General features: G+C 33.7%; 3 protein-coding genes and 1 pseudogene across 5 annotated transcripts; 2 read left to right on the top strand and 2 right to left on the bottom strand.

Annotated features, from left to right (window-relative positions):
* Positions 1–191: 191 nt before the first annotated feature.
* LOC105833408 lies at positions 192–5,645 on the top strand. 3 transcript variants are annotated; one of them, XM_036286762.1, is made up of 5 exons: positions 192–1,082; positions 3,025–3,190; positions 3,693–3,789; positions 3,912–4,030; positions 4,727–4,768. In XM_036286762.1, the coding sequence occupies exons 1-5, from the start codon at positions 991–993 to the stop codon at positions 4,736–4,738; spliced, it is 486 nt and encodes a 161-aa protein (XP_036142655.1). In that variant the 5' UTR covers positions 192–990; the 3' UTR covers positions 4,739–4,768. The 3 variants fall into 3 exon arrangements, with proteins under 3 accessions (XP_036142655.1, XP_036142654.1, XP_036142656.1); XM_036286761.1 differs by lacking the exon at positions 4,727–4,768 and adding an exon at positions 5,508–5,645 and having other exon boundaries at positions 197–1,082; XM_036286763.1 differs by lacking the exons at positions 192–1,082; positions 4,727–4,768 and adding exons at positions 1,089–2,712; positions 5,508–5,645.
* On the bottom strand, positions 5,338–7,569 carry LOC105831638 (annotated as a pseudogene).
* Positions 7,570–7,953: 384 nt separating this feature from the next.
* Positions 7,954–14,770, top strand: LOC105831636 (structural maintenance of chromosomes protein 3). Its single transcript, XM_012671892.3, has 19 exons — positions 7,954–8,127; positions 8,462–8,537; positions 8,621–8,799; positions 9,163–9,321; positions 9,380–9,539; positions 9,618–9,903; positions 9,988–10,162; positions 10,239–10,352; positions 10,437–10,687; positions 10,762–10,905; positions 11,045–11,356; positions 11,459–11,770; positions 11,943–12,144; positions 12,249–12,539; positions 12,622–12,884; positions 13,018–13,183; positions 13,331–13,469; positions 13,622–13,859; positions 13,991–14,770. The coding sequence occupies exons 1-19, from the start codon at positions 8,113–8,115 to the stop codon at positions 14,115–14,117; spliced, it is 3,609 nt and encodes a 1,202-aa protein (XP_012527346.1). The 5' UTR covers positions 7,954–8,112; the 3' UTR covers positions 14,118–14,770.
* Positions 14,771–14,778: 8 nt separating this feature from the next.
* Positions 14,779–18,109, bottom strand: LOC105831637 (stress-induced-phosphoprotein 1). The gene is made up of 4 exons (XM_012671893.2): positions 17,885–18,109; positions 15,967–17,516; positions 15,514–15,588; positions 14,779–15,409 (listed from the first exon to the last, which is right to left on the bottom strand). Exons 1-3 carry the CDS (start codon positions 17,894–17,896, stop codon positions 15,516–15,518), a joined length of 1,635 nt encoding a protein of 544 aa, XP_012527347.1. The 5' UTR covers positions 17,897–18,109; the 3' UTR covers positions 14,779–15,409; positions 15,514–15,515.
* Positions 18,110–19,410: the final 1,301 nt, after the last annotated feature.

Below are 19,410 nucleotides of genomic sequence, written 5' to 3'. Positions count from 1 at the left end.
CGCACCATGGGACGTCACCCTGAGACCGAGGAACGAATGGAACGAATCGATCTAACCGTGGTACTGTGGCTGCGTCCGTTTCAACGCATGATGCGCATAATGCATTGTTCATCCTTGTTTAACGTTTGACAAACAACAAGGATGAACGATGCATCATGCGTATCATGCGTGAAACGGAACGTACCCTGTGACTTGTAAGACGCGGATAAAAATATACCCAGATCTCGCGACACTAGGAGCGCAGGTTGGTCACGCGAGGTTGACGCGCGTGCTGGAAGCAGATGGCGTGCGGGTACTGGACGTGCGCTGACAGCCGGATGTGACGTTCGAGTGAGATCGGAGCACGTCGCTGACTTCGAGGCGAGGGAGAACCGCTCTCACTCTCGTTCGGGAAGTCTCGTGGGCCTGACCTCCGCTCTAGTCGCTTTTGTGTAACGTACCTGAAAAATAACGTATCAGAAATATAATTACCTAGTTTTAATCACGGCTAGTTATTTCTCGATTTCCCGATCACCTCACGAATTCCTGATTCTCGATTCAAACTCGGAAAAAGAAAGACACGGTTTACAGACTCTTACCAGAGTCGGATATCCATTTTGGGAACAACAAGAAGAAGAAGGAACGAATCGATGAAGCGTAGTCCTCTGTTAAAGGACCCTTTCTTGGGTCGGAAATCCAACTGGGGAAAATTAAGAAGAAGAAGAAGCGTAGTCCATCGTGTGTGTGCGTGTAATGTCATAGTTAGCACAGTTAGCCGTCGTGTACATGAAGGCTTTCATAATCGCGGTAATTGGCAGAAATCTGAAATCGATTGCACGGCAAGATTTCGAAGTCACAGAGGAAAAATAATTATGGAACATTTTGAATTGAACGATAGCGTTGTTAACCATAAACAATATGAAACCATAGAAAGATGTATAACAGCGTACAAGATAATAGGGCTAATATTTGTGGAATTTCTCTTTTTGCGTGATTGTTTTTTGTATTTTTATGATAAAATCTGGAGCAGATAATGCTGCAAAGGGCAAGGACGATCCAGCATACAGAGGACTGAACAGAAAATCATCTAACTACTACAGGAAGTAAATTAAAATTTTTTTTTTCTCCCTCTTGTATCTTTTTTAACGTTTTTGTTCGACAAACTGAAAGTAATTGCATGATGGCTTGATTATATATGACCCTCCGCCCTCGACATATACCATAGCGAGGTAGAATCCCAGCAAACACAGCACATTGCAGCAACATTGTGGAAATTTTGTAATACTACTATAATGTTTCTACAATGTTATAACATTGCCGCAATGTTGCTGCAGCTATGTTCCGTCTTTGCTGGGATTGTTCTTGGTGGGAAACGTCGTATTCGTAATTTATTAATAATTATTTTGCTTCTAAAATCGTGTTACCTTATCAGGGGACTTCTACAGATCGAGTTTACGATAACGTGGAAAAGGGGAGCATAATTATGTCCGAATCCCGTGATTACAATTCAAAGATATTTATTAATGTATCTGCTACAATTGAATTAGTCGCGTAACCCTCGAAGCATCGTCTATCGAATCGTCCCTAAGCGCACGTATTTTTCTCCGAGCATCTCTAGCCACGTGTTCCTTTGTTCGCGTTACTAGGGCCGTAATGCAAGGTCTACAATGTCAGCAGGAGTAATGGAGTAGAAGTAAGAAGTAAGAAATATGAAATGAGATTCGCCCATTTCGTTTACTTCCGGTTTTTAATTGGTCAATTGTTACTCTTATTCCACGCTTCATTACTCCTGCTGATATTGTAGATCTTGCATAAGTAAAGTGACCGTTGCTAAGTGCATCTTAACTCTAGCGTCCCTCGCTTCCTTTTTCCTGGGGTTTCTCTCGTTATTGCGTTATCCTACGCATGCCTTAGGGCACGTTTGGGAACATGCTATTACAATAGCGCTATTAGCATCAGTCTATCCTTGTTCTACTTTTAATAAGTAATGAAGATGGACTGATTCTGGTAGCCCTGATAGCGTCTTCCCGAACGCATCCTAAGTATGTCCTTTGGGGAGGGGGGGGATGACTCTGATTTTCTTATCATATATCACTCTTGATTTGCTAAGAACGGTTCGATTAAGATATGACGATTTGATTTCAAAATATTTAACAGTTAATTTTATCGCTTGAGACGCTCTCGTAAACGCTTCTCGAAAATTCTCTCTCGTGTGTGTATATTATTATGACTTTTGGCTTTTGTTTTGTTTCCCTGTTTTCTTACGAAGATGATGCTAGCAATATTGTTTCAAACGATTCGATCGCGAGACAGATAAATATTAGGACACAAAGAATATTTGAATTCGAAAATGTTCAATAAGCCTTAAAAATATATTTGAGGTAAATTGTTTCAAATCGCAAATTGCGAGCAGTGATTTCGCGCAAAATCTTTAAAATTATATAATTAATTTTTAATTAAAAGTTTCTGTCTTTTTTTAGTACGACTGTGTTATTTATATTTTAAATAGAAAAAGTTTCTCAATAAATTAAAATAATTAATTCTTAATCGAGTCGAGTTTAATCCAGTTCCTAAAAGTTAGATTAGGTTAGATTAGGTTAGGTTAGGTTAGTACACGCAGCTGAATAGCCAATTATTAAGTAAATTCATTAGGCCAGTAGCGATATCTGATTGTTGTCTGATGGCTGAGATTGCTGTAATTTTTACGCGGCCAAAAACGAAAATCCGATCCGGGTAAATGAATTCGATCGAGTTTGATATGAATTATTTTTTTTTCTCTCTCTTAAAAAAATTATTAAAAATAATTGAGTCGTATAACTATCTTACTTTTAATCCTTTTGCATCTTTTTAAAGTAAAATTCCACACAGCACACATCTTTCAGAAAGCTTTCTAGAGAACGTTGTGCTGTAGAATGTATGCGATAGAATTATGATAATTTTACTTTTCATACAAAGTAAAATACAAATAAGTTATACTTTTATTAATTTTTTTACTTATTTTACTTTTCTACAATATGATAATGCTGTAATTATTTTTTATTCAAGGCTTGCACAGTGTTCATGCAACTATAATGAGAGCAAGAGGGAAGGTATTATATATACTTATAATAAAGACGATTCGAAGAAAATGAAGTTCATGCTCAAGAAGAAAATAAAGATGATCCTCTGCGGCTGTGATCTTTGCATCTTTTTGCTTACGGAAGATGGAGAGGTGCATAAAAAATTTCTATTAGAGATATATATATATTTAACCCTCCCTTATATATCTGGTAAAAAAATTTTATACTAGTTTCTTTTTTCGAAAAATTTCTGTAAGATTAATGATTTATTGATTACATATATTTTTTAATATCTCTCTCTTTCTTGATGTTTAAAGTCAAATTATTAGATAGAGAATCAGGGTATTTACTACCGAGAAAAATCAGAGAAAACTGAAATTTTCAAAGAATTAATTTTTTACTCTCGAAAATTGGACTTCCTAACTTTTTACATGTTTTGTAGTTATATTAACAGACTAGTGAAAATTTTATGCATCTATAATATTACATTGTATAATTTTGGCCACTTACTGAATTTTTTCGGCCAATTCAGAAAATAAATAAATTACCAAAATTTGTGACAATCTTATATTTTTCTCTAAAATATTTCAGTAGTATATTTCCATCAGGATTATAATTGGTTAACTTTAGGGATTAAATGATTATATATTCTAGGTGTACTATGATAAAGGTCAACTGGGTTACAAATATGATCAAGTATTTGCAGACAAACATTGTGAGATTGAATTCGAGAATTTGTATTTGAAAATAGGTAATTTGTTTACTTTTAATGCACATTTCTAAAGATGCAATGATTTATGAATATGACGGTTTTGTGGAGGCAAAAGTAACACATTGTTGAGCAGCCTAATTTATTAAACTTTAATGTTTTAGTTAAGATAACCAGTGGATACACACGCACACTCACACTAACTGATTGTGGACACTGGAGTGGAAATGCTTTTGGACAATTGGGTTTGGACCATATAGATAATGTCTTTAAATCTACATTGGTAAATAATTTGTCATTACTAGGAAGGATAGTAGTTAGCTACAAAGTTAAATAATCCAAAGTAAAATAATAAAGTTGAAAGATGTAATACCTTTTAACTTGAAGAACTTTGTTAATTTCAAGTAATTTTAAATTTCGAATTTCAAGTAGTTCTTATAAAGGAATAAACTTTAACTTCTTAATTTTTATCCCATTTCCTAAAAAGTTTTCTAAATAAAAAATAAAATAATATACAATTTCCTATAAATAATGGTATTTATTATATAAAATTTATAATAAACTTTATTTGCAAAAAAGGATTAAATTTATTTGATGTAATTGTAATTGTTTTGGTATTTAGAGACCAATCTAATTTTTAAAAAATTACAACATTCTAATTCAATATAAATAATGTTTTTCGACATTAATTTTAATTTAACTTAATTTAATCTTAGCATAACTTTTAACTAAAGTTAATCTTTTCATGCGACTTTTAACATAACTAAATTAATTTTAGCTTTAACTTAATTTAAAAATAAATATTAACCTACTTTGTCCCCTGGCTACTATATAATTATTATGTGAGAAGAGAAAACAAAAATTTTAAAAATAATAAGAATTTTGTTATTAACAGAAAGAAATATCATATAAAAAAGGAAAATAGTCATTAGAATAATTTTAATGAATTTTGTGGTGTAGGGTACTATTTCTTATACAGAGCTGTTCCTGAGACAAAGCGTCGGCGGCTCGGCCGTCAAGGCCGCGCGCGGTAGTGGGGACATAGGGTGCGTTCGGGGAGACGCTATTAGCGCTATCAGCATCAGTTTATCCTTGTTCTACTTTTAATGAGTAATGAAGATGGACTGATGCTGGTAGCGCTAATAGCGTCTCCCCGAACGCACCCATAGGAGGCGGCGCGTTCGGGAATCGGCTCGAAAAGGGGAACTAGACTCAAGCACTGGTCTAGTGCATACAAGACTGCAAAATATTGATGAAGTTTTTAGAAATAGGAAAGGATACTTTTCTTTAAATGTTCAGATATGTACATATATCCTTATACGGGTAATTTAAGAAAACATGGCATATTTTTGATAGGAATATCTTTTATATATTCATGCGTCAGTTTGTTTTACTATACAGAATTTATCATCATAAAAAGATTTATGATACAATGTAAAATATGATTTATAATAAAGAGATTTACAATATCAAGAATGAATTTCCATAGACTTTACAATGTTTCGTAAATTTCTAAACAAAGATGCAAGTAATTTCTTTCAATTCAATATTCAATTTTTTGACTTGCTTCTTAAAATAATTAAAAACCTGTAATTTTTGTATTATTTTATTTATAACCAAATATTATATTACAAAATGAAATTTCTAGATACAATACAAATATGTTACCTATGGAAGCGATACAATGATATGTTTCCTGTTCTTCGAGTTGAGCAGAAAACATGTCATAGTTTTCCACAATGCTATAAAATGTCTTTCAGAAATTTTTGGCACGGTTTTGAGATCCAGTGGACTGTCTTTTGATGCTATCATCGAACGCAAGCTGCCCATACTCTGAACTTCCCATGACTGATCACCTGGTTGGCTGTTTAAGCTCGTGGATTGTGATAAAGTGCCTATCGAAGGCTCTTCTGCCGCACTAATCGGCATTTCCAAAGAAGCTACACTCTGTTCCATGCTATCGAAGAAATCCGTAGCTTTTGCCGCCACTTCAGCTCCATCTATTCATTTTATAGACGTACATCGTAATGCGTAATAAACAAATTAACATATTTGATATATATATGGATTTTATACGCGCGCGCGCGTATGTATGTATGTGTATTGTTGAACATTTCATTCACCTGCTGAATGTGTTGGCGATTCAAAATCGACAGGCGTAAGAAGTGATGGTAAATGCAATGTATACAATAGCTTTAATCTCTGCGTTAAATCAGCTGTTGCTGTCATTCCTATAGCTTGCACTAGTTCCCGGAAGTTTAACAAACCGTCGCGATTACGATCAATCAACTGTAGGAAAATATATTTGTATATTACTAAAGTAATTACATATCACTTTTGTACTGCTTGTAATCCTTATAGATTCTTAATAAAAAATTTAAGAAATTTTCTAAAAAATTCTAAAAATATATAAAAATTCTAAAAAAGTATATAAAAAATTTTTAGGAACAAATGATTTACAAAAATTATAAACTTACACGAAATAGTCGTGCTGAAAGAGATTCCGATTGGGTGCATTTTCCCCATGGAGATAGTCCACCAAATAATATTCTGAACGAGTCAAAATCTATATGCTTCGTAAGGCGGTTGAGTCGGATCATAGTGGTCGGGTTCGGATTTTCGTTGGCTCATTAATTCTTCTGTCACTAAACTTAACAATTTCTGTATACGCAGCATAATTAAGATATTTATAATCACATTTCATGATTTCTCTATGTACAACTACCCTGAATTACTTGCAGTTCCTTCATTTTCATATATTTATCGACAATAACGCTTCTTATTACATTTTTCTCAATTCCATCTTTGAGGCTTTGAACTACTCTCAGTCTGTGCTTCAGGCGCAATCTTTCTATCCCACCGATTGTCAAAGATCCATATCTTGAGTACACTTCATAAATTAACGTTTGGACAGATATACTCTATAATAGCAAATATATTTTAGCTATGTTATAATCGGAGATTAGATCGTATATAAAATAATTAGAATATATGTATATTTTTACCTTGTTGAGTGCTGTGCTATCAACTGGTCTAGGAAATATCAGACCTTCACTGTTATAAACACCACCGAGGTAATCTGTTAATAACTGCATAGCTTCTCCATCATCGCGACAATTGAGTAACTTGTCTTGATTCCATTCCAGCATAATTAGTGCTATTTGATGAAACAGAGAGGTATTTATTTTAAATATCTCTGCATTTATATTATATACACCATCAAAATAATTTTAAAAAAATTTAAATAATAAAGAAAAATTTGTCAAAAACAATTCAGTTATCAAAAATTTAAAAAAATATGCGTTAAACAAAATTTACTCGCAATATACTGTATATATACAAAAATGCTTTTATTGCGAATAAATTTCGTTTAATGCATATTTCTTAAAAATATATCTTTGTTGAAAGATTATTAACTACAAATATATTTTAAAAAATATGCATGTACTATACTTAGTTTGTTACCTGAAAAATAACTTTTGCTCCATCGTAGAAGAAACAATCCATAATATTTACAGCGCTACTAGTTGGCATAACGCTTAAAAATATTGTTAAAAACCAAGATAATGAAATAATTTTAATTAAGCCAAGCTCTTGTAACTTGGCATGTAAAACTGGCAAATGCTCAGCTGCCAGTTACTCTCAACAAGAGCACCGACTACTTTTTGATCGTAGTAATCAGGCAGTAATGATTCGCAAACGTTACCAGAAATAACTGCCAGAATCATGGTCTACATCTACAAGACCGTGGCCAGAACATTGACTCTTCGGAACAGTAAATTAACAGAACAGAAGCAACTATATTCATTGCTTGACAATAACCTGCAAGAATATTTGTAAGCAATTTTTAATTTGTATTAACGTGATGCTGTTAAATAGCAATATAATTTAATTGCTTTTAAATATGTATATTTATTTTGTTTTACTTAAAATACTCAATTTTTCATAATTCAACATTTAATAAAATTAGATAACAAAAATTCCTTTTATTATATTTAATTAAAAAATTCGGCTTATAAAAATTTCAAATTGCATAAATCCTAGATCCCGATGAATAGAAATATATGAAACTTGCCAATTTGAGGATTTCGCCAGGATTTGCATAGGCAGATAGTATCCTTCGCAGCGCACTTATTCCAGGGACCCCAATTCCTCCGTGACTGACGCTCGAGAACCGCGTCTCCCGCCCAAACCTGGGGATTTTTTCGTGGCCGCCAGCCTGTTTGTTATACAAGTGTCGCTCTGCCAACAAATCGGTCGAATGTTGTCGTTGTCGCGTTTCGTGTCAAGGAGTCTCCTATGCCCGATCGCGTCTTCAAGTAACGTCGGCACGAATGATACACGCGTCTGACTTCTCGCTACATTATGTATATCAAACAGGTATCGTGAGTTAAAGCGTAATCTAAATTTATCGCAACCTAACGCGACATGCTTCTGACAGGGAAGCTACGCTTCGTCTCTTCGTACGAGTTTATCCGTACATTTCCTTTCGCGCATTTCCTGTATATCTAATTCTTAAACGGATTGTTACTAAAGTTTCATATAGAATTATATCATCACCATGAATTATAAGTTACTGTCCAACCTTTGAGGCTAATGGTACTCCGTTTTTGGAGTATCGACGCGTTATGTTATAGCGATTCCTGTAATAGTATCATGAGATTAATTCTGATACACACGTTGTACTTATGTGCTACGAATTTGCATTGAACAGGTGATCATCCAAGGATTCAAGTCGTACCGTGAACAGACAGTTGTCGAGCCTTTTGATCCAAGACATAATGTAGTGGGTATGTAGCTGATTGTTTTATATAGAATTGATATGCAATTAATACGATTGTATGTATTCTATAATTGGATGTTTTCCTCCAAGTTGGCAGAAATGGATCTGGCAAAAGTAACTTCTTCTATGCCATTCAATTTGTCCTGAGTGATGAATTCTCACATCTTAGACCAGAGCAGAGGCAGGCACTACTGCATGAAGGGACAGGTCCTCGTGTTATATCTGCTCATGTAGAAATCATATTTGATAATTCTGATGGAAGATTGCCGGTAAAAATCATTTTGTTTACATCATTAGTTAAAGTTCTTTTTTTGTCTGTAATGCTGTTTTAATTTTCTATGGAATTATGTAGGTCCTCCATTTTACAAATTTATTGTTTATCATCTCTTTATTGCTCTCATTCATTTTTTTTTCCATTTCTTTCTCAATATTTTTATTGATATCCTAATATTTACTGATTACTCCTTACCAATTTTTTTCTTTCATTCACTTGTTAAACATCTTTTTTATACATACTCCCATGCCTCTTCCATTTCACACGCTTTAAATTTTTTTCCTTTCCAATGTAATCTTTAATATTTTATTTGTAATATTTTTATTATAATAATACATAATTTCTTTTTTATTTACAGATTGATAAAGATGAAGTCTATTTAAGAAGAGTAATCGGCTCCAAAAAGGACCAATATTTTCTCAATAAAAAGATTGTGACAAGGAATGATGTGATGAATTTATTGGAGTCAGCAGGATTTTCTAGATCCAATCCATATTACATTGTGAAGCAAGGAAAGGTTTGTTAATGCAGCATATTTATATTTATCTGTACTATAACATAATTGTGTTTTGCAGATAAATCAAATGGCAACAGCACCAGATTCACATAGATTAAAGTTGTTAAGAGAGGTAGCGGGTACTAGAGTATACGATGATAGAAGAGAAGAGTCAAAATCTATTTTGAAAGAAACAGAAGGCAAACTAGAGAAAATTGAGGATTTTCTACGCACCATAGGTAATCAAGAAGAGATTAAAGTTAAAGTAGTATTTAAGATAAATAAAGTGCAAATAAAAATAATCATTTTAATTACAGAGGAACGTTTGAAAACGCTTGAAGAAGAAAAAGAGGAACTGAAAGAATATCAACGATGGGACAAGCAGCGTCGTTGTTTAGAATATACGATCCACGAACGCGAGCTTAAAGAAAATAAGCGAAAATTAGAAGAGCTCGAGGAATCTAGAGCAAATAGCGGAGCTGAACAGGCGAGATTAGGAGCAGAAGCAAAAACTGCACAAGAGATGGTACGTGCAGCTACAAAAAGGCTAAAAGAAGCGAAAAAAGAAGTGCAGACTGCTAAAGAAGAAAGAGATACTCTTAGGTAATGTATTAAAAATAGTGTATATATAAAATAATTAAAAACAGAGAAAATATTTATATATAATAAAATATTTGTAATGTGTAGTGCGGAACAGCAGCAATTACTAAAAGAAAAGAACAAGTTAACTTTTACAATTAATGATTTGCTAGAGGAAGTAAAAGGTGATAATGACAGCAAGAAACGTGCTCAGCAAGAATTAGAAAAATTAAAGGCTAACATTGCTGTTCGGGAAGACGAACTGAAGTCTCTTAAACCAGAAGTGAGAAAAATATTTAGTATATTTAATTTAGTATCTTTAAAATATATAAGATAGAAAATAATTTTTTTTCTTCCAGTATGAACGAATGAAACGCGTTGAGGAAGAATGTACACGAGAATTGCAATTAAAAGAACAGAAACGTAAGGAGTTGTATGCTAAACAAGGTCGTGGCAGTCAATTTACCACTAAGGTAAAAAAGAAAAAAATTATTTACCTTTTTGTTCTTTAAATATTTGTTCTTGCAAAATATTTTAAAGAGATTTATTTATTGCAGGATGAAAGAGATAAATGGATACAAAATGAACTTAAACAGCTCACGAAACAGATAAAGGATAAAGAGGAGCATCAAAGAAAGATCAGTGAAGATTTAAGACGTGATGCAGAGAAACAGGTTAACTTGGAGAAGAAAATAGGGGAACACACGCGCGAGATGGAACGACAACGCGCGTCAATAGATGATCACAACAAGCAATATTACGAGCTCACGAAATCAAAGGATCAGTGTCAAGCAACTCGAAAAGAACAGTATGTTTAATATATTAACAAATGCATTATTTAGAAATCTGAGAATTTTACAAGCTGGCTACTTTGAATTGCAGATATCGGCAGGAGAGTGTATTGCAGTTGCAATTATCTGGTCTAAAGGAAGATTTAGCGAAAGCGGATCAAAGTCTAAGATCCATGGCTGGTAAACCTATTTTGAACGGCAGAGACAGCGTACGTAAAGTACTAGATACCTTCCGGTAAGATTTTTTTAATTATATAACAAACATGCTACACGTACACGATTTTTAACAGAATTTTTAAATATCTGTTTAAAATCTATGCTAGATAATAATATTATGCTAGATAATAATATTATCTAAAATATTTGTTCTGTAGTGGACGAAAAGATATGGCTAATGAAGTGAGTAGCTACTACGGGCCTGTAATTGAAAATTTCAATTGTGACAAAAGTGTTTATATGGCTGTTGAAGTAACTGCTGGAAATCGATTGTTTCATCACATTGTGGAGACCGATAAGTTTGGCACGAAAATTTTAAAGGAAATGAATAATCAACGATTGCCAGGAGAAGTAACCTTTATGCCTCTGAATAGACTTCACGTAAAGGAAATTGATTATCCGCAGACCTCTGACGCTATACCCATGATATCCAAATTGAATTACGATCCCAAATTTGACAAAGCATTAAGGTAAAAAAGCATATATAAAATAAAAATTAAGTGAAAATTTTGTTTTTCTTCTTATATTTGTTTATGATATATAGATTTTATGATATCTCTTTTTAAATGTAGATATATATTTGGGAAGACTTTGATCTGTCGTAATCTGGAGGCAGCAACGACTTTGGCACGAGATTCCGGCTTAGACTGTGTTACATTAGAAGGAGACCAAGTTTCATCTAAAGGTTCCTTAACTGGTGGATATTTCAATACACTTAGATCACGGCTTGAAATACAGAAAACAAGATCAGAATTAATGACACAAATTTCTGCTCTTGAGGGCCAATTAACGACACTTAAAGATGAAATTAGAAAGGCGGATCAAAATATTAGTTCTTATGTTAGCGAAATGCAGAGAACTGAAACTAGGAATAGTAAAGCTAAGTAAGTAATTATATGATATCTGTAATTTAGGATTATAGTTTATGTTAAAATCTTATATTTATATATATTATTTGAATATTTATCAAAAATTATTGAAATAAGTGTTGAAATTTGTGTTATTAATTTTAATTATGAAGATTATAATTAGCACTTTATTATTTTTATTTGTCAGAGATATATATGACAAAATGAAAGCAGAAATACGTCTTATGAAAGAAGAATTGAGTGCTATAGAAAGGTACCGAACACCAAAAGAAAGAAGTCTTGCACAGTGCACATCAAGTTTGGAGGCAATGCGCGCGACTAAAGATGGCTTGGAGAGTGAATTACATCAAGAACTTATGGCGCAGTTGTCCGTTGCGGATCAACATCAGGTGCGCGTAAAAAAAAATAATTTTAATTGAATTATGAATCAAGTTTTTCTTTCTTTTTTTCATCTTCACGATTAAAATTAAAAATCTAATATTGGTTTTTACAGGTCGATACTTTAAATGATGATATAAGACGTCTAACGAAGGAGAACAAAGAAGCATTTGCGAAACGAATGCAATTGGAAGCAGAAAAAAACAAGTTAGAAAATTTATTAACAAACAACTTAGTGAGGAGAAAAGATGAGTTAGTTCAAGCTTTACAAGAGATATCGGTTGAAGATCGACAGCGGCAGCTTGACTCGTCGAAGATTCAGTTAGCAGATATTGAAAAAAGACTGGTAAAAGTAAATGAGGACTTCAAAGCACAGAATGAAAAAGTGACTAGTGCTATGAAGAAAGTAAGTATTTAAAAATTATGTATATATATATATATATTTAAATAAAATAATCTTTAATTCTCATGTTATATGGTGTGTTTAGCAAAAATCGGAATCTGCTGAAGTCGAGAAATGGAAATTGAAAGAAAAAGAAGCTCAAGAAAAAATAGAAGCAGATGCAAAGGACTTAGAAAAATTAGCAAGCAAATTAAATATCCTGCAGCAGAAAATAGTAGAATGTACACAGAAAATTACTGAACTCGGCGCGTTGCCTAGTCACGAAGCTTACTCCAAGTTTAATTCAATGTCCACAAAACAGCTCTTTAAGGAAATGGAAAAGGCAAATAATCACTTAAAAAAATATAGGTGTGTATAAATATAGGCGTGTTTTAAAAAATTATCAATTAGAATTATTGATTACAATTACTATATTATTTATACTATATATTTATAAATTAGAGATCCTATATTAGTATATTATTATATTTATTTTGTTTAGTCATGTGAATAAAAAAGCTTTGGATCAGTTCATGTCCTTCAGCGATCAAAAAGAAAGATTAGTAAAACGGAAGGAAGAATTGGATCGAGGCGACGAAAAAATAAAAGAACTTATGTCGGTACTGGAACAGCGCAAATGCGAAGCGATACAATTTACATTTAAACAAGTATGTCTATTTATATAAAAAATTCGATCTTATATTAAACTTTATTTTTCGAAATGTAAATAGATTAACACACTGACATATTAATAATAATATACTGTTATAATAATATACGCTTAAATATAATTTCATCATTCTTTTTCTTTTAAGGTAAGCAAGTATTTCAGTGAGGTATTTAAAAAGCTTGTACCTTCGGGGCATGCCCAATTGGTCATGAAGACCGCGGATGGCGATGAAGGAGATGACGGTACAGCGGAGCCTTCAGATTCTGACAGATTTATTGGCGTTGGTAAGGAAAATATTTTTGTATATAACTGGAATATATAATGCCTTGTGTATAATAAGTTATTTAAATTTATTAACTTTTTTCTTTGAGTTTATATTTCATATTTATGTGATATGTATTTATGAATTTTAAAAACTTTTGTATTGTTTTTCTAGGTATAAAAGTGTCATTCACAGGGCATAGAGGCGAAATGCGAGAGATGAATCAATTATCTGGTGGGCAGAAATCACTCGTAGCGTTGGCTCTGATATTCGCGATACAAAAGTGCGATCCTGCACCATTTTATTTGTTCGATGAAATCGATCAGGCGTTAGATGCACAGCACAGAAAGGCAGTAGCAGATATGATTCACGAGCTTAGTTCTGACGCTCAGTTCATTACTACGACATTCAGGTAACACAATGCAAACAGTGGTCTTGTACAATATAAAAGTTTTGAAATTAATTCATGCTTATTTTAAGATGACAAAATTGTAACGTTAATAGTGTATGTTAGTATAAAAAATGATTTTTTGTCTTTTGTAGACCGGAATTATTACACCATGCGAATAAGTTTTATGGAGTAAAGTTCAGAAATAAAGTCTCGCACGTCGAATGTGTAACACGAGAAGAAGCAGCTGATTTTGTCGAGGATGACACAACACATGGTTGAAATAAGAATATTTTTATTTATACAAGTCAGCAATCAAGAAATTTTTTTTTCGCGCATTCAGAAGATAACACACATATGCAAATGGATCAATTTTACTGTGATCTCTGTCAAGATTTTCTTCATGTTGATAGCTTTTTTTTAAAAATATTTACGCACGAAATCTCAAGAAAAAAAAGGGGGAAAAATCAATTTTTTTATATTCAGTTTACATTTGGATTATATGGCATGGATCATTGTAGTATGCAACATGATAATATTATCTTAAATATATACAATATTTGATATATCAACATCGAATATATTATAATATTATCATGTGGCGTGATGTTACATTACGAATTTTAATAGAGGATAAAATGTATAATTTTTGAAATAATTTAATTGATAACTTAACACTTTATTTGCAACAGATTTACATATGGAAACACTATAAGTAGTACGATAATTGGTATATATATGAAATTTGGTATATATATGAACTGTTTTTTATATCATAAACTTTATAGGAAAATAAAAGAGGATTATAGGATAAGAAATATAATATTAGTTTATGACAAAGTCTCATGTGTCTAAAATGATCGTTCCATTGTAATTGGGATAGTTTTCTAAGTGGATATAAGAGAAATGTTGATAAGGACAATAAATATTCCAAAGTAGAAAATTCGGTTTAAAAAGATGTTTATTCGAAGCATTCCTCGTATTAGTTGTCACCTTAGTTTGACTTCGCATTCATTATATTATTATGACTAATTTTACTAAAAGCACTAATTAAATCAACGGAGATATTAGTGTGTGCAGAATATACAGAAATAATTTTATAAAAATCTTTACTATTTTAAAGGATTAATATTCTAGTTTTAGATGATTTTACCTAAAACATAATAACACTATCAGCTTCCAAAATGTGTGATATTCACGCATCGAAGTACGTTTTAATGTAAATATTACATATTTAAGAGTCCACAGCTTCACAATTACACTTCATTTTTGCACGGAGAATCTCATTATATGTATATATGTGTATTGTTATACACATAATCACCATAACAAGTCTTGTAATGCAAAAGTCGTCGATGACACTAAAGGCCACTGTGTTTGCACGAAAGAATCATGTGTACAATGTAACTTTTATTCCAAATAGCTTTTTGAACACAGAGTTTAAGAGCAATATGACGATAAGTATCCCATATGGCTAATGTATCTGCAATACACGAATGCGAATTTCCTTAATATTAAAGGAATTTGTGACAGCAGAGCAATATGATGATAAGTATCCCATATGGCTAAAGTATCTGCAATACACGAATGCGAATTTCCTTAATATTAAAGGAACTTGTGTAAGAGAAGTGGTTTCTTCTTTTATTACAAATATGGATTGTTATGCGATTCCTCATACCTTCAATGGATAGCGATGAGACCAGATTCCAAAAGTTTTTGCAATTTTGCAGCTATATCAGGATTCTTCAAGTGACTGTAAAAAAAGGGAAAGATTTATTAACATCTTTCATTAAAGTAGATCATTTTCTAACACATATCACTTCGTAATTCTGAGATATCCATAACATTCGATAGCATATTGATTCAAGTAAAAAAATGTTTTTGATATGATAGATGATCTGTGTGAGAACAATTGACCCATATTCGGCAAATCTTAGGTTCGATCCCCGTCATTCCATGTCTTTCTGTTTATAAGAGATTGAAAAATTGAAAATTTGAATAATGGTATTTCGAAAATAATAAATTAATACATATCTCTCTCTTGAAATAATACTGTAAAAATATTCAATAATTTTCTTATAAAATGAGCAGTTTTGGAAATGTATGTTAATATTATGAAAACATTACTTACTCTTGTAAAGCTCTTGGATCACTTTGCATCTGTTCCAAGATCAATCTCATTGCCGGATCTCGCAATATACTCTGGATCTCTGGATCTGCCATCGCTCGCTTTCTAACTTCTTCTGGATTAGAGGAAGCGGACACGGCGCAGGAACGATAGCCTTCTAGCGCCTCGCTGTTCTGCGGATCTAATTCCAAAGCCTTCTGATACGCTGTCAAGGCTTTTCCTTGCTGCTGCATGGCCTGCAGAATTTTTCCTTTCCTAATCCAGCCCTTGATGAATTTGGGATCGAGCTCGACCACCTTCTCACAGTCCTTCAGACCGAGGTCGAACGCCGCTAGTTTGGTGTAGCAGGCTGCTCTGTTACTGTAATATTTGGGATCGTCCGGATTTCTTCGGATCGCCTCGGAGTAATGCTTGATGGCCGCGGGATAATCACCGTCTTTGTACTTCTGATTACCAAGTTCCTTCTCTTCCTCTGCTTTCACCGGATCAATATAAGCTTTCCTCTCCTCCTCTTTTATTATTTTGTCTATATCCGAGAGTAGGGTTTTAATCTCCGGCGTTCTGTGCTCGGACATAGACTTTTCGTAGTACACCTTAGCCTGCTTCCAATTCTCCATTTTTTTGTAAGCGTGGCCGATTCTTGTGAATGCTTTCGCTATCAATTTAAAATCCGCCCTGTTCTCTCTACCGGTCTCGATGGCCTTCTCGCACTGGGCGATACACTTCTCGTATTCCTTTTGCTCAAAGTACACCGCCGCTATGTTCAACAGATAAACGATTTCGGTCGAGTCTAACTCTACAGCTTTATTGTAGTGCTGCAGGGCATCCTCAAAGCATCTTTTCTTGTAAGCCTCGTTGCCGAGTTTCTTCTCCTCTAAGGCTTTTCTCTTTTCAGGTGGCAAGTTGTCTTCCTCCTTCTTTTGTGGCTTCGGCGGTTCAGGTTTAGGTTTTGGTGGCTCTGGTGGATTCATCATCTCGGTCTCCATCGGCTCTTCCATGTCGGCGGCGCTCATTCCCAACAGTACACTGAGGGTAGTGAGAACTCTAGTGTCCTGGAGCTTGGTACCGAGACTCTGTGGATTGGTTCGCAGTTCTTGCAACAGTTTAATGTACTCTGGATCAGACAGGTATCCCTTTGTTCTTGGATCACTCGCTAGTTTGACAAAAATGTCCGGCGAGTTGAATGGATTGGTCGATGCGGCAGTTTTCTGAGCTCTCACCTCTGCCAAACTGCTTCTGAGCTGCGTGTTGCTCGGGTCCAATTGCAAGCCTTTCTCATAAGCCTGGATGGATTCGTCATACCTACCTAAATAAGCGAGGGCACTGCCTTTACGCGAATAACCCTTTCCCCAGTCTGGCTTCAAGCTGACCGTCTTCTCCGCGTCCTCCAGTGCCTGCTTATACTTCTCAGACTTTGCATACGCTGCTGAGCGGTTACTGTACAGAACATGATTGTTACCATCCAGGGCAATCGCATCCGTGTAGCATTTAATGGCCTCATCATAATTGCCAGTTTGTAAAGCAGCGTTTCCTTTCTCCTTCAGTGAAGCCACCTGTGAAGCGACACATTGAGTATAATATTCTAACAAAACATACAGAAAGATGTAAAAACTTTAGAATTAATCCGTAAATTTATAAGCCAGGATTAATATTTATTAAACTAACCATAACTACATCTAGTAGATTAAGTAATCTTTGCTATCTATTCTTAATCTAGCCTTAACGGCATGTGCCTGCTTCGTTTTATCGCTATCAGTTCCGACGGAAGTAACGAGCAATCGCGTATTCGCAGGGGAGGGGAGAAGGGATTCGTCACACAAGAGATAATCGGCGACCTCGTGGAGGCGTCTCCGAGGAAACCGCGGTCGCGCGTAAATCCTCCACGACCTTCCGACCAACGTGCGCGCTGCGCGACGCTTACCTGATCATCCATCGTGTACTCCAGAAATGCTGAGCTTATACTTCAGGTCCTTGACGATCGTTCGTTCGTTCGAGCGAAAAACACATACGACGATGACTCGCGCGAATTTTCACTGAATTCTCTCGTACTGCGTGTACCCAACGCACGCGGGTCCGTCCTGTGCCGGCGCAGGTTTCAGAAGGCTCCAGAAGCAACGGAATGGACGAGCAGCGACCCCACGCTACTCCCTGCTTAGCGAACGCGTGGTGTATACGTGGTCGTGGTGCATCATATATGTGTGCGTGCGTGCATGTATACACAGGGTGTTCGTGAAGTTGCACCGCGTTATTTGGATGGAACTAATTTCGTTTTCGAAGACGCGCGTATACTTTTTTAAATTTATTCTTAGATATTTTTACCCTTAAAAAGTTTTTTTTACCTGAAATTTGTATAAATTTAAATTTATATATTATCTGTTATCTTAATAAAAATTTTTTCTAAAATTCTTTTAATAATTTTTCTGAATTTCTATATAAATTTTAGATTTTTTAAATTTCTCTGATTTTTTATATGAATGGAACATTTTTCAGAAGTGCTAAACTTTTCTAGTAGCTATATCTTTTCTAGAATTTTTAAATTTTTAAATATTTTAAGGCTCATTTCATAATTTTCGAAGAAGACTTAAAATATCTGATAAAGTATTTAAGAATTCTTTGCAAACACCCTGTATATTTGTACGCAATATGCAAGTTGCAAATAACCATACAATACGTTCTGGCGGGAATGACGTTGGATATATTTCATGCAAATGCAATGTGAATTCGCAGAGTCCCCTCTAGACGATGCTAGTTCGTGCCAGAAAACACAAAATTTATTTTTTTACAATTTTTTGCGTTGTGTAACATAAAAGTATTTTAAAAAATACAGGCAAATAAATAAAAAGTATCAACATAATTGACAACTGTTACGTCATTCATAAATGGATGACAATCAATTGTATGAGAAACTGCTACGTCATTCTCATGTAAAATATGACCTTCGATTTCCTAAAAAATTACCTTAAGAAATTAAACCGGTCATTTTCTTTCATAATCTGCGCTTTTATCATAAAATTTTACTTTAGATTGAAATATTATTAGGCTTTTTAAATTTTAAAATTAAATTTTTTGTCGTTTTCAAATACGAATTTTACTTCAGAAAAAAATTAATGCTTTTATATTTGTCTTTTTTTTCGTCTATGTATAATTATATAATTCAGTAACGTAATTATAAGTGCAGAGAGTATAATATATGTAGCTATAAAGAACAGACTTGAGTCATCATTCATTTATAAGCGACAACTTATGATTTGACAATATATTAAACACAGATAAAAATTTAATACTTATGTGTATAAATTAATTAATAAACTAGAATTCTTTTTTTGAATAATGTTAAGTTATTGAAGATCTTGTTATATGTTTTCCTATTTATAAATTAAGAAAAGTACGGTGAGAATTAATGCATCATACTCTCATTCTGGGCTCCGATTCTTGAATTCATTTGCA

The sequence above is a fragment of the Monomorium pharaonis genome, chromosome 5 (assembly GCF_013373865.1).
Source record: "Monomorium pharaonis isolate MP-MQ-018 chromosome 5, ASM1337386v2, whole genome shotgun sequence".
Classification (NCBI taxonomy): domain Eukaryota; kingdom Metazoa; phylum Arthropoda; class Insecta; order Hymenoptera; family Formicidae; genus Monomorium; species Monomorium pharaonis.
This window is presented reverse-complemented; position numbering and strand designations above follow the sequence as displayed.